The 15,820-nt window shown below is 37.4% G+C and overlaps 1 protein-coding gene across 1 annotated transcript; it reads right to left on the reverse strand.

The window, feature by feature from the left end:
- Window positions 1-896: 896 nt before the first annotated feature.
- Window positions 897-1,420, reverse strand: LOC143551359 (uncharacterized). Its single transcript, XM_077041814.1, has 2 exons — window positions 1,414-1,420; window positions 897-1,297 (listed from the first exon to the last, which is right to left on the reverse strand). Exons 1-2 carry the CDS (start codon window positions 1,418-1,420, stop codon window positions 897-899), a joined length of 408 nt encoding a protein of 135 aa, XP_076897929.1.
- Between the last annotated feature and the right edge of the window lie 14,400 nt (window positions 1,421-15,820).

Here is a 15,820-nt window from a genome sequence, read left to right on the forward strand (position 1 = left end):
CTTATACAATCGATTCTTGGTCCTTGTCACCTTCATCAAAAGCTTACATGTATCATATTTAATGGTTAGCAAATCATGTTTCATGTGAATCTCGCATCCACCTTCCGTTGCTTGACCAAGACTTATGATATTGCACTGTAAGCTCGGGATGTAGTAGACATCGGTTAACAAACGTTGCTCCCCCGTTTTCCCTTCAATTAAGACCGACCCTTTCCCCCGAATATCAATACAAGATTCATCTCCGAACTTCACCGTTCCCGTGTCTTGTTCATTCAATTCATAAAAATACACTTTATTACCCGTCATGTGATTCGATGCTCCGTTGTCGAGATACCAAACATCTTTCTCCATCGGCTCGGTTTCGAAACGCTTTGGAATCACCCCTTCTTCATTAAAAAAAACCGTTTTCTGATCACCTTTAATCATAAATAAACATGGATCAAAATCATCAATTTTGTTCAAATTAGTTATTTCCTTTTTCTTCATACGTTCCGGACACGTTGACGCAAAGCGACCGAACTCATCACAATGGTAACACTGAACCTGTGACATATCTTTCCTTCTCCATTGACGATCACTCGTTCTTCTTTGACTCGAATACCTTGACCCACGATGTTGACCATCTCGGTTTTCACAACCATCTTGATCCTCATCCTCTCGGTCTTGACCTGCGGTTTTCCGGCCTCTTCCACGCCCCTGTGAACTCGGCCAATCCTTACCTCGGCTACCGGACTGATCATACGACTTGCCTTTGTAATTACTTTCTGACCGATTAAAAAGTAACTGACCTTGTGAACTTAAAGCACGTTCTCTCCCTCATAGACGTTTCTCAAACGCCTTAAGTCTTCCAACAGCATCTTCAAACCTCATACTATCGAGATCAACCGTTTGCTCGATTAGGCTACCAAGTTGAAGTATTTGTCTGGAACCGCGTCAAGTAACTTTTTCACCAATACATTTTGCTCGAACACGTGACCAAGACCCGTTCCCTTTGAAACCATACCGGTTATTTTTCCCGCACACTGATCAACAGTTTCGTCTTCCGCCATCTTGAGTTTCTCAAATTTACTTTTCAACGTCAGGAGTCGAGCCTTTTGGACTCGCTTGGCCCCAACAAACTGTACCTTCAAAGACGCCCATATTTCTCGAGCATTCTTGTATTGAGAAACCTGAAGAAGAATATTACCTTCCATAACTTGGAACAAAAACGACCTTGCCGTTTTATTCTTCATCGCATCAATAACCGCACCCTCATTCGGTTGAACAACTTCCGATAACTCTTGATCATCCAAGATCGCTTCCACCACAATCGCCCATGTGATGTAATTAGTTCCATTCAGCTTTGGAACCTGCAATGATAACCCCCCCCCCCCCCACTCGCTTTGGGTTGGATTATCGGCTCTTCTTTGTCACCTGTCATTGACGTTGTCGAACACCCTTGCTCCACTACGTTGGAACAAATACAAACCAATTAGTCTGAACAACTTTTCAGAACCAAACCCGCTTGCTTGTAAACCGGTTCACAAATACCTTTTACAAATAATCGTGTGCAAAAGAAATTGGATTGCAAAAATAAATATTCCGCTTCCCTTTCTTCTTCGTAAGCTGTGCAAACTAAAAGAATTTAATACCTTCAATCAACTTTTGAGTTTTTATGATTTGTTACCCGAAACTTAATTTGCTTCACAAAAGTCAAAATCCACTTTATAAAATTTGTCGAAATCAAGCAGCTTCTTGAACTCCAATTCAATATATCAACTCCTTTTTAGCCTTTAATGAAACCCAGCTCACCGAAAGCAGCCTTGTTGCAAGCAACTTGCACCTTGAACCCAACAAATTTGGAAACCACCACGATCAAACACCAGAATAATTTCGATCCAACTTGACCGAACTCTCTTTATCGATTTCTTGAACTTGGCTCTGATACCAATTCAAGCCCCGTATCGATAATCAAACACGAACTAAACGAATAACCCTCGTTTATATTAATCAGAAAATATAACTCAAAAAACTGGTTACAAATCTCTCAACCATAACCTGGTTTGACTCTTGATGAACCCTAACTCGGTTACACCAACTCCACACCTTAATGTCTAACCATAACTCGGTTTATATAGACTAACCTAACTTGTTAGCCAAGACATTACCAGATATAATAAAACCTAATTATTGGGTCGGGCCTTACATTTGGGCCAAACAACAATTGACCCAACAGAATAAACAAATATCTCGAGAGGTAACGCAGATAATTAGTTGGACACAAGGTTTTTTTTTACTGGTTTGACGAAAACCACGAAAAGTTGTTTAAACCATGACAATAAGATCGATGGCTCGGTGCTGAATCCTGTCAAGTAGCGGCTTTGAAAATCATTCTACACGTTTCCACAAACATAGATAAGTAGTAGACTCAATGTGCTTCCACCATACATCATTTGGTTTATTTGGAATTTTAGATGTATGATGATGAATGTATTAGAAAACATGTATTGATATTTTGAAACATTAAAGTTGTATATTTTAATGCGGTGCTTTCGTTCAGAATTATTAGTCACGACGAACATTCCAACGCAATACATTTTATTTAATATATATTTGTTAAATAAATGTTTATCATACTAACACATATTTGAGTTGAAATAAGTCGTTTTAAGAAAAAGTTTTAAAATTTTCTCATCTGCTATATTCTTTGAGGCTAGTGGTGAACCACTATATCTTTTTTTGTTTATTTGTTTTTGTTATAATGATGATGATGATGATGATGATGATAACTCTTTTAATCAAAACCATAGCAAATAATAACTATTACATTATATTGAAGAATTGAACCACATGATATAAATCTTTGGGTTAGACTGAAATTGCCTTAGGTATTCTAATGGGGGTGGGGTAGCAGCAGTGGTGACCACCACGAGAAATCTAGGTGGCGACGATGGTCGGATGATAACAGAGACTTGATGGTTGTAGCATAGAGGGTCACTGGGGTGGGGATGATGGCGGCATTGGCTAGGAGGTTAAGATGGCCGGATGGGGGTTGTGGTGGCGCAACAATGGTCATTTGGCAACAATTGGGGTGGCATGAGGATGCATGGGAGGCGGAGTGTGATTGGTCGTGCTTATTTCATCAAACAAAAATATTCACAACCTTTTTAAGTAAAATTTTGATCAGATACGGTTTTGATAATTTTGACCTAAATTAATATGTTTCGAGTTATTTTCTTCGTGACTAAACAAATATATATAATGGGTTTTTGTAAAACATTATCTTAATAATTAACATATTTATATTCTAGACAAAAGCTTAAAGGAGTGTAAATGAGTTGAGACCAAACTCGACTTATTTAGCTTAAGATCAAACTCTACTTGTTTAGCTCAAAGAGCTTAAGCTTATATGATAAGTTGTCTAACATCCTATACGATAAACTTGATATATTTACACTATCTTTGTCTTATATAATTTCCAAGTTATACTATAACAAAGTCGAAATATTATCTAGGATGAAAGCCTAACTACACCCAAGGCTTGTCCATCCAACAACTTCCATTCTTCATCATACATGTCACATGGTTGTTCGCCCAACATAGACAAATGCAAACTTTTCTGATATAATAAATCTTCAATTTGCAACTTCCAAAATTCATATTCAGTTCCATCAAATTTATCAATCTTGATTTACCGTCTTCTGCCATTTTAACAAATTACCAAATAGGTTCGTACTGTTAAGTGGTAATTTATACGAGCGAAAGCAACAAGTAAAACAAGAAACTTATCTTTTTCACGAGTTAACGGCGATGTATGAAATTTGATAAAATCTTGGTTAAATGGTTGAGGGGTGGTGTCTATCAAAGTATGAAACTTGTGACTTGGAGAAAAAAAAAAAGGAATCCTAACTTTTCCTTTTGCTTTTTCACAAAAAAGAAAGAAACAAGAACTTTTTCTTTTCTTATTGAGCAGACAACATAAAAAATTCCTGGTACTTGTAAAGCAAAGCTGATCAGGAGCTTCCGCTGCTTGTATCTGCGGAAATCAAGCTCGTTTCGTCGAATATTGTGATATCTCAACCGCTACGTAAGCGTTATATTTCGTTTTTGTTATGGTTTTGGAGTATTATTTGGTTGATATATTGTACGGTTGGTTATATCTGTGTATTATAGCTGCTAGTTATATTATCTGTATGTTTTTCGTGCTATTATGCGCCGTAATAGTTATATATCGTTTTTGAGTTGATTTAGTAGTGATATATATTTAGTTGATATTTTGTACGGTTGGTTAGATCTGTGTATAATAGCTGCTAGTTGTGGATTTTAGCATGTTCGTTCGTTACGCTATTCATTGTACACTGCATACGCTCTCCGGTTTTCGTGCTATTATGCGCTGTAAGCGTTATATTTTGTTTTTGAGTTGATTTAGTGTTGATATTTACTTGATATTTTGTACGTTTGGTTAGATCTGTATAACATAGCTGCTAGTTATGCATTTTAGCGTGTTTGTTACGCTTTAATCTGTAGTTTTACTGTAACATCCTAAAATTTTAATGATGAATAAAAGAAGTTATGTTTAGTGATTTCGCGTAATTAATTAATATCGGGTAATGAGCAGGTCTTGGACTTGGATTAATTGAGATGGTTTAAATGAGAATGGGATTTCAGGGGTATAAATACCCCCAAAATCCCAAAATATCTTCATTTTTACCATACTCTCTAACACTTCCAAAACACACACACCACACACCTCAACCGCCGGCGGCCGGAAGAGAGAGGCGAGATCCGAGAGTGTGAGAGAGAGAGACTAGTTGTGATTAAGCAAATAAACAAGACCCAAACAAGCTCAAAAAGGTATGATTCTTGATCTTTGAAGTTTAAAGATCCGAGCTTTTAGTGTATAAACGACCGAAAATGGTCGGGAAGCGTAGTGGGTGATGTTGAACCGTAACAAGGGTGTTAAAATCGCTCGAAATGTTGGACAGAAACCAAAACTGCGGTTATCTGGGCAACTTCGCCTTCATCTGGGCAACTTCGCCTTCAAAGCGATGAACTTCGCCTGCAAGCCAAGTTCGCCTGATGAACTTCGCCTGCAAGCTAAGTTCGCCTGATGGCAACTTCGCCTAAAGCTAAGTTCGCCCGATGACAACTTCGCCTAGAGCTAAGTTCGCCTGAGGCTTAACTTCGCCTAAAGCCAAGTTCGCCTAAAGCTAAGTTCGCCTAAGGTTTAACTTCGCCTAAAGCTAAGTTCGCCTAAGGTTTAACTTCGCCTAAAGTTAAGTTCGCCTAAGGTTTAACTTCGCCTAAAGCCAAGTTCGATTAGAAAATAAATTAAAAATCTAATGAAAAATGTGTTATGACAGTTAATGGAAATAAAATTTTTCCAAGCTGACCTGGCAGCTCGACCCCAGCCAGGGGCTCTGCCCCTTGGACCCTGCTAGGGGCTGCCGCCCCTAGACCCCGCTGCCAGGGGCGCTGCCCCCGGATCCCCGTTCGTTGTGGGTCATATAAAGATAGAAATACATTATGAGAAGTGATAGTTAATTGATATGTATACTTGTTATACAGTCAGCCGTGCACAACTGAAGAAAGGTATTACGATTAACGGTGAACGTAACCGTGTTCAGGTGAGTTTCTAGCCCCATTTATGTGTTATGTTTTCGGGGCTGTGTGCATACTCAATATGTTTGTTAATACGCTTATCCTAAGAGATAAGTGTATGCCTTATGTGAATAATGTGAAATGTATGAATGATTGCTTGATGGTACGTGAACGATCTTCGGATATTGCACGTACTGTCAGGTTGTAACGCTAAGTATAAGATAAGTATGATATGTATGCTTATGTGTATGAACGTGATAAAGTTAATAAAAGAAGGAAATGACGGTTTCATGGTTGTATGGTTACGAAAAGGGTACCGAGCCCTAATAATACTCGAGGTATGATGTATGGTTGTATGGTAACGAAGAGGGAATCGAACCCTACTAATATTCGAGAACTAGGGAACCGAACCCTACTAATATTCGAGGAAAGAGGGAAACCGAGCCCTAATAATACTCGTGGAAAGAGGGAAACCGAGCCCTAATAATACTCGTGGAAAGAGGGTACCGAGCCCTAATAATACTCGAGGAAGGAGGGTACCGAGCCCTAATAATACTCGAGGAAGGAGGGTACCGAGCCCTAATAATACTCGAGGAAGGAGGGTACCGGGCCCTAATAATACTCGAGGAATGTAGGGCGTAATGCTCTTTATAACGTAAGATATGAAGGTAAGTTAATACAAAAGAAAGAATGAAAGTATGAAAGAATGAATGTATGAAAGTATGAAAGTATGAAAGTATGAATGAAAGAATATAAGTTTATGTGTATTGTATAGTGTATGATTAACTATAACTCACTCAGCGTAGCTGACTTTTAGTATGCACGCAGGTGAGTAGGATGAGGCAGCTCGCTTGAGGAGACACATGGCACTGAACAAGAGTCTGGCATCTGAAGACTTATGATGTTCTTATTTTAATGCTTTAATGTGAAAGACAAAGGATGTTTTGAGACAAGTTATGAATTATGTAATGTTTAATGAAAGTTTTATATTCCGCATAAATGTTTTAATTAACTCTGATATTTAGAACTGTGTTTATGAGTAAATCCAACACGAAAGTAGGGTTACCGGTAACGGGGCCTTGCATTTACTCGTCCTGCTGCTTCGCTGCAAATGTTCTTCGGTTTTATACGATTTTTTGCCCTAGATAGCTAGCGTTTTTTGTGCTATTATGCGCCGTAAGCGTTGTATTTCGTTTTTGAGTTGATTTAGTGGTGATATTTGGTTAGATCTGTGTAATATAGCTGCTAGTTGTTGATTTTAGCATGTTCGTTATTTACTTGTATTTCATCGTTTTTATATGATTTTTTTGCTTTAAATAGCGGTTTTCGTGCTATTATGCGTATGCAATTTTTGTTTTGCGTTTTTAAGTTGATTTAGTAGTGATATAGCTCCTAGTGACTAGTGGTAGTAATTAGCAGACAAACACAAAAAAGAAAAAAAAAATTAAATCTCCCAAGAAAACGAGCAGGAGATGGTGGCGTGCACGATTTCCGGTGAGGGGAGCAGGCGATGGGTTCGTCGGAACCCTAGATAGTCGTGGCGGCTTCGGAACCACGGCGGTGATTCACTTGAGCGACGATGGTTCTGATCGGAACTCTAGTCCCGGCTTCACAAGTTATTATTTTCTTCACCTCTAGCCTGGTTCGTGTGATTCAATCGATCATGTGCTCTGATACCAGTTGTTAGGATCAGGCGGGTCACACACACGAACACAAATCACACACCACTTAGCTAACAATCAAGAACAACACAAAGATTTATAGTGGTTCGGTCCGGCTCTGACCTACATCCACTCTCGGTAACTAGGAGGTTTTTATTACTTGTTTGATGCAATTAAACAAATACAAGATCAATCTCTTATATAGAGATTAAATATGAATCAAACAAAGAAATTAATTTTGCAGAAGACATGGATAACACACATCTGTTTTCTTGACACGCTACAAACATAGTTGCAGTTTTTACACATGTTTTCTGCTGCTGTTTATTTGACAAATAACAAGAGTGACTTAACACTCAACAAAACTCCTCTATTATTAATCTCTTTTTGATCACTACTCCAGAAACAACAATTTGAATTAATTGGCTTTAGATAAAGAAAAAGAAAAATGAAAAAAGCAAAAAGAAAAAGAAAGTGAAAGTGAAATAAAAATTCCTTCATCCTTTCTCTATGAACTTAATAATCGATTTATTCATGAAGGCATCAAGTCATCAGGAAACTCTGTAACGGTAACAAAAGTCAACACACCATGAGCATTAATGGAACTTTGCAATAAGTAACTAATTCAATATTTGCCCCAAACCAACGCACTTCAATGTTTATGCAAAATTAAACTCACAAATTTATGTGAAAGCAAGCAACCCTACTGTTTCTATTATTATAAAAATAATGACACGTTAACTTCCTTCTACTTAGCGACCTAATTAAATCCATCCTTGTTCATCTAAGGTAACCTTTATGTGTTAGATGAATCCGTAGATTATGAAGGAAAGCCCTAAATAAAAGTGCAATATTGCTAGGCACATCACATGGTAAATAAACAAAATGTACACGATTATCACCTAAAGAAAAAAAAATCTGCAGACCTACTATTCTAGCTACTACTGAAACATAAGCATTAGCAACATAATCCTCCAGGCCGATTGAACCCTATCCGAATGCAAATTGAACGTGCCGTGGTAGTGTAGCATCGTGGACGGAACCCTAGATGGTGTTATGGTGTAAAGAGGGACTGATGGAGAAGATCGATGGTCAAAGAAGGTGAACCCTAGATAGCATTCAATTGGGAGAAGATTAGATGGCTGAAGGAGATGGACTAATGATGCACTATAACTTGGGCATTATTTTGAGTGAAATATTGGGAGTGGGTTAAACTTTTTATTTGAATTTAAAGATGACACTCATATGTGACACGCACATTTATTTTTTTAATTTATGACATCAGTTTAATGACACGCAAAAATAATTGTCAAATTTTTAAAAATTATGACGGTGTTTTAATGACATACACATTTGCGTGTCATAAATCATCGCGTGTCATTATTCACATGTCATTAAAGGCCTTTTTTTCTAGTAGTGTGTTTCAATTTATTAATATCAAACATTTATGGTTATTTAATATCATAATATCATAATATATTTATGTCACGTTCTCAACAAAAAGCTTCAACTATAAATTTATAATCACAGGGCATCCAAAAGAGCCATTTCATTAGCAAGAACTCAAAAGCATGTCGTCTGTAAAGCTTTACATTGCAGTTTTTCTTCTACTCACATATGCCGGTAAGCAACACATTCCTTAAGTTTTAAAGAGTGTTAATGTTTTGCTTCTAACCTTATAAACAACACAGTTCTAATGACTCTCTTTTTTTAATTGGTCAACATATGCTTGACTAATACATATATGCTTAACTAATAAAGGGAGCAAGGCGATGTTCGGTGAAGCATGTAGAGAATTTTGGGACCTTGATCCATGTGATCAAGAGGTATGCAAAAAATCAATGTTTCCATAGAAGAGGGGTGCAAAGTGGGTTTTGCAAGTTTGGTAGTTGTGTATGTAGTTGGTTGTGTTGAGTTCCAATGGTTTCTAATAAAAAGATATTATTCTTATTGTCTTTAATGTAAGATTCAGACATATGAAATCATGATATTTTATAGTAACCAATTAAATAAAGATCAAATAATTTTTACAAAGATGATATAAATAATGAGGAAAGTGAATATGATGTTGTTAGCTAGGCGTCTAACTTTACATTGAAAACCAATCAAAATTATAATGTTTTCTATATTAAAATAATCTAATCCAATTGAAATCACTTTTATCTTTCTATCGGATAAACCTTCATATCAATACATTGGTGTTGGGTTTCTTTGGAATTTATAAATTTAGTTAACCATTTAACTAATCACAATTAAGGCGGAAGCGTGATATTTACAAACTAAACATATGTATCCATATGTTTATATATATATCTATATATTACAAGTCTATATAATATATGTTCATGAACAACCTAGTTTATTCATGATATATGATTACCAATAATCTATATATTAGAAACCCGAGGCAAGGATCAAGTAATGCGGGAAAACTAAACTATCAAGCTAATAAATACTTACATTCTTAACCCTTTAAGAGTTTAGTAGATGGTTGAAGAAGATGATGATGTGAATGCTAGACTTTCAAAGGAAAACCCTCAAACGGAATATACCCCGAGTCTCCAACACACACCGAGCTATGCTAGGAAGCTTGAACACGAAAAACCCGAGACCCGAGCCTTTCTTTTTCCTTTTTGCCGTGAACAAGAAAGAAAGAAAGAAAGGAAGAGTTGTTGATGTTTTTCTTACTTGAAAGATTTATGATCATTCTCTTTTATCATCATATCCATCCATCCATGATGTTTGGTATATGGTTAAGTAAAACATACTCATTATATACCAAATACATGACAAGATTTGACCAATACATTGGGGTGTGGGGCCCACCCAAAACCGGCCCCAATTATATCTTTTTTTTTTTTTTTTTTTTTTTTATTTTATTTTATATTTTATAAAATATATAAACACCCCATCTTTTATAAACCATTTTATAAAAGAATACATAGTTAAATAATTATTCCAATAATAATTATTTGAATAAATAAATTAACCAATTAATTTATTTAACACTTTCAAGTAAATATTCAGAAACCCGATTTTCTGAATGTATCGCGTCCTGTATTTGTTTTATAGATCTTATCTTAACAAATATATAATTGGTGTGTGTCTAACTCGTTATTGGGTATGACCCGACTTGGATCAAACACGGCTAGCCGCATTAACCTAATTATGTGTCTCGGGCATATGGTATTCCAACAATCTCCCACTTGCACGTGACTCATAAGAAGTTAATGCTAATGGTGAATACCGCCTAACAACAGGTCACCACCCCTAGTGTGTTTGACTAAGTGCCATTCAATAACATCATCCCCTTCAAGTCCATACTTGATATGATATAGGTAAGTCTTATCATTACATCCCTTTGTTACTAGATGTCCTGTTAAATCGAAAAGACACAGAGTGATCATTCTCTCAATGATTTAACTTAACAGGCCTTAGACATCTAAACTCTCAACACATAAGAGGAACAAATCCCATCTTGACTGCATACATCCTTGTTGACATCTCGTATGATATCTGAGCTCTTTCTTTTACGTCATCGTGTTACCGAAAAACAAAGAAGAGAGTCAAGTTATCAGACTTGATGAAAAACCAGATCCAATATGCATCTCAGGTCAAAGGACACAATGATACTCGCCTTTACTCAAGGATTACTTATGATCAGTTGCACTAACTCCATGCAGTGATCCTTGAGAGCGGATCATGTCCAATATTTGTATCCCACAAATATCTATGAACCTTGGTGGCAAACCTATGCCCTATATTCATCACATGAATATCAACCAATCCGGGTTCATAATAGTCTTACCTTCATACTTGTTCCCACAAGCATAATCGACTACGGACGTTTAGAACAACATAAGTCATTCATGGATTAAACATGCAAATATAGAACATAAATCATTGAATAATTAAAACATAATTAATTTTCATGAGATACCCATTACATTCGTTCTTATATAAACACTAAACACAGATCAAATCCACTCACTAGAATACCGAAGTCCTAATGCACAAACATGACCCTCATGCTTTGGCCTATCGAGGAGCTTCGTGAGTGGGTCCGCAATATTTTGATCGGTATGAACTTTATGAATACATATCTTTCTCTTTTCAACTTCATCCCTTATGTAGTTGAATCTGCGCTCAATGTGCCTCGTTTTCTGATGAGCACGAGGCTCCTTGATCTGTGCAATAGCACCCTCATTGTCACAGAATATCTCTAGGGGCTCCTGAATGGTAGAGATAATCCCTAGATCCATGATGAACTTTTTCATCCATGCAGCCTCTTGGGCTGCCATTGAAGCGGCGATGTACTCAGATTCTGTAGTGGATAACGCGACAACATCCTGCTTCGAACTCTTCCAAGAGACAGCGCCTCCATTCAAAATGAAGACATATCCCGACTGTGATCGAGAATCATCTCGGTCAGTTTGGAAACTCGCATCAACGTAACCCTTTACGACGAGTTCCTCCTCACCAGACCCATATATTAAAAACATATCCTTAGTCCTTCTAAGGTATTTTAATATATTCTTGACAGCCATCCAATGACTGTCACCTGGGTTGTGCTGGTATCTACTCGTTATGCTTAAAGCATACGAGACGTCCGGTCTAGTGCACATCATTGCATACATAATAGATCCTATTGCAGAAGCATAAGGAACATGCTTCATCCTATCCTGCTCTTCCTTAGAGCTAGGACTTTGGGATGAGCTTAACACGGTTCCTCTAGGAATAGGTACCAAACCTTTCTTAGAGTTTTCCATCCTGAACCTTTTCAGGATTTTATCAATGTACGCACTTTGATTGAGTCCGATCAATTTCCTTTGTCTATCCCTATAGACCTTTATTCCCAAGATATATGTCGCTTCTCCAAGATCCTTAATTGAGAAACGACTACTTAACCACGCTTTAACGTTTTCCATACTTGGTATATCATTTCCAAATAAAAGTATATCATCGACATACAAAATAAGGAAAATGATTATACTCCCACTAGCCCATTTATACACACACGCCTCATCACTGTTTTGGACGAAACCAAACGCTTTGATTTCTTCATTAAAACGATGATTCCACATCCGTGATGCTTGTTTCAACCCGTAGATTGATTTCTTTAACTTACAAATTTTATCTGGATTAGATGGATCGACAAAACCTTCAGGCTGAACCATATGGACATCTTCCTCAAGATATCCATTTAGAAAAGCGGTCTTGACATCCATTTGCCATATCTCATAATCAAAATGAGCTGCAATGGCAAATAATATCCTAATCGACTTAAGCATCGCGACCGGCGAGAAGGTTTCATCATAATCAATCCCTTGAGTTTGAGTGAAACCTTTTGCTACAAGTCGTGCTTTGTAAGTATCTAAATTTCCATGCATATCGGTCTTCCTTTTGAAGACCCACTTACATCCAACCAGTTTGGAGTTAAGTGGACGATCAACCAATTCCCAAACTTGATTATCGTGCATGGATTGCATCTCGGCGCTCATGGCTTCAAGCCACTTGTCACAATCAGGTTGTGACATAGCATCTTTGTAGGAGATCGGTTCATCCGAATCGACCAAGTAGCAATCATCCACAAGAAATCCATATTTCTTGGGAGGTCGACTAATCCTATTAGATCTGCGAGCAACGTGTGTATGATCAACCATTTGATCATCTTCAACATCCTCATGTTGAAAGCTAGTATCGACCAACTGTGTATCATCCAGTGATTCTTGAACCTCTTCAAGTTCCACTCTCTTTTCACTAGGTCCTTCCATAAGGAACCTAGTTTCTAAGAAGTATCCTTTGCGTGAAACAAACACCTTTTGTTCACTAGGATCATAGAATATATATCCTATATCATCCTTTGGGTATCCTATGAAGATACACCTGATGGATCGAGCCTCAAGCTTATTTGGGGTGTCACGTTTAACATAAACTATGCATCCCCATACCCTTAAATATGAAAAGGATGGAACCTTTCCATGCCACACTTCATAGGGTATTCGATCCACCTTTTTGGTCGGGGCCATATTCAAAATACGAGCCGCTGTGAGTAGCGCATATCCCCAAAATGATGGCGGTAGTGAGCTTCGTGCCATCATTGATCGAACCATGTCCAACAGTGTTCGATTCCTCCTCTCGGATACTCCGTTATGTTGAGGAGTTCCAGGAGGAGTGAGCTGTGAAATAATTCCACAATCTCTAAGATGACTTTGAAAAGCATCACTTAGGTATTCGCCTCCTCTATCGGAGCGGAGTACCTTGATTGTTCGGTCGAGCTGATTTTGTACTTCATTTTGAAATTCTTTGAACATTTCAAAGGCTTCATGTTTGTGTTTCATTAGATAAACATACCCATATCGACTAAAATCGTCGGTAAAGGTAATGAAGTACCTTTCACTATTCCTACTAGTTGGCTTGAAAGGTCCGCATACATCCGTATGTATGATACCTAACAAATCCTTAGCCCTTTCATTTGTACCTTTGAAAGGCTCTTTGGTCATCTTGCCTTGAATACAAGATTCACACTCATCAAACGAACCTAACTCGTTTGTTTTCAAAAGACCTTTCTTTTGGAGAGTATTTATACGATTCTTGTTTATGTGTCCAAGGCGACAATGCCAAATGTAGGAATCACTCAAATCCTTTTTGAGTCTTTTAGTAGAGGTTTGATATAATGAGCTATTTAAGGTATTATCATGAACCAATTCATAAATACCGTTGTTTGGTACAGCTTTAAAATAAAAGATACCATTAGATGATACATGCATTTCTGATCTTACAAATTTAAAATCAAAATTACATTGTCTAAGAAGGTGCACAGAAATAATGTTCCTAGTCAAACTAGGAGCATACAAAACATTTCTCAAAACAACTTCCAAACCACTTGGAAGCGATAAAGTGAAGTCTCCTCTAGCGACCACGTGCACCCTTGCACCGTTGCCCATGAAAAGATTCACTTCGCCCTTCTTTAAGTCTTCATTCTTTTTGAACCCCTGCAACCAATTGCAAATATGAGTTCCACATCCGGTATCCAATACCCATGTGTTAGAAGAAATAAGATTTAGCTCAACATTAATCATAAAGACATTACCCGAGGTATGCGCCGCATTCCTCTTGTCTTTTAGCTCTTTTAGGTAGACCGGGCAATTGCGTTTCCAGTGTCCGGTCTCCCCACAACCAAAACAAGGATCATCCTTATGACCCCTCGGTTCCATAACCTTTTGTTTCTTTGCCATAACCGGTGATTTGCCCTTACCCTTAAGATGCACAGGAGGACCCTTTCTTTTGGCTACCTTAGCCTTAAGATTGGGTTGAGATCGATTCTTGGATCTACCTTCATTGATCGCAAACATGGGTAAAACCCTTTTGCCCATGCTCGCCTCGGCTGTTTTAAGCATTGAGTGAAGTTCTCCAATGGTTTTGTCCCACCCGTTCATGTTATAATTTAACACGAATGTGTCGAACCTTTTCGACAAAGAGTTAAGGATCAAATCCGTTGCTAACTCTTTTGAGATGGGACAATTGAGCTTGGCGAGGCGATCAATGTAACTTTTCATCTTAAGTACATAAGTTGAAACTGGTTGATTATCATCCATTCTACATGCATGCAAGGCTCGAACCGTTTCGAACCTTTCAACTCTTGATTGCTTAAGGAACATTTCCTTAAGTTGAGTAATCATGTCGTACGCATTATGGTTTTCGAAATCTTTTTGGATTTCGGGAACCATAGTCGCCAACATGAGGCATGACACTTGAATGGAATCTTCCGTGAGTTTGACCCAATTCATATATTCGACCTCACTACCCTCTTCCGGTTCTTCGGGGATAGGTGTTTCCAAAACATGATATAATTTTTCTTGTTTTAGAACTATCCTTAAATTTCGGAACCAATCCGAAAAGTTATTGTGGTTAAGACGGTCTTTAGCGAGAATAGATCGGAGAGAGACATTTTGGACGTTAGGGATTATGTTGTCGTCGACGTGTGCGGCCATCTGCAGAATTTTAATTAAGTTCATTTTAGTGTTTTACCTTTTTAATTATTAATACCCTTTTATATATATACCAAATATAATTAATAATTAAAATCTAGAATCCAACGATAAACCCGACTCCGGTTAGGTGACCTTTTTCCCATTGTCGGTTTATCAAGGTAGTTATTCATAACAATTGCAAACCCTTTTGCAACTTCTAGAGTTTATGGGACCGGTTCGAAATCATATTTCGTGTCGGCATGTTTATCCCATCAACACCTATTAGACCCCATGCTTGGGTGACCCTCTTCACATGGTTCTAATTTAAGTCGTCCTACTTGTATCAACTTGTAATATTAACATACAAACGGTTAGGTGACCTTTTTCCCATTTATATGCCAATATTACCTCAACATATTAATTTACTCTACGCGGTTAGGTGACCTTTTTCCCACTAAGAGCTTACTAATATGTTAAGCGTTATACAAAAGGATGGTGTTTAACTTATTATCCTTAATTTTAAAAGGGATTTTTAGTTTTAATAATTCTAGTTGTAAAACTTTAAATCATGTTCTAACATGCATTTAGTAACATGATATTTTGAAA

The sequence above is a fragment of the Bidens hawaiensis genome, unplaced genomic scaffold, assembly GCF_021521415.1.
Source record: "Bidens hawaiensis isolate Kalapana, Puna unplaced genomic scaffold, B.hawaiensis_p1.1 tig00016367_1, whole genome shotgun sequence".
In the NCBI taxonomy this organism is placed as follows: domain Eukaryota; kingdom Viridiplantae; phylum Streptophyta; class Magnoliopsida; order Asterales; family Asteraceae; genus Bidens; species Bidens hawaiensis.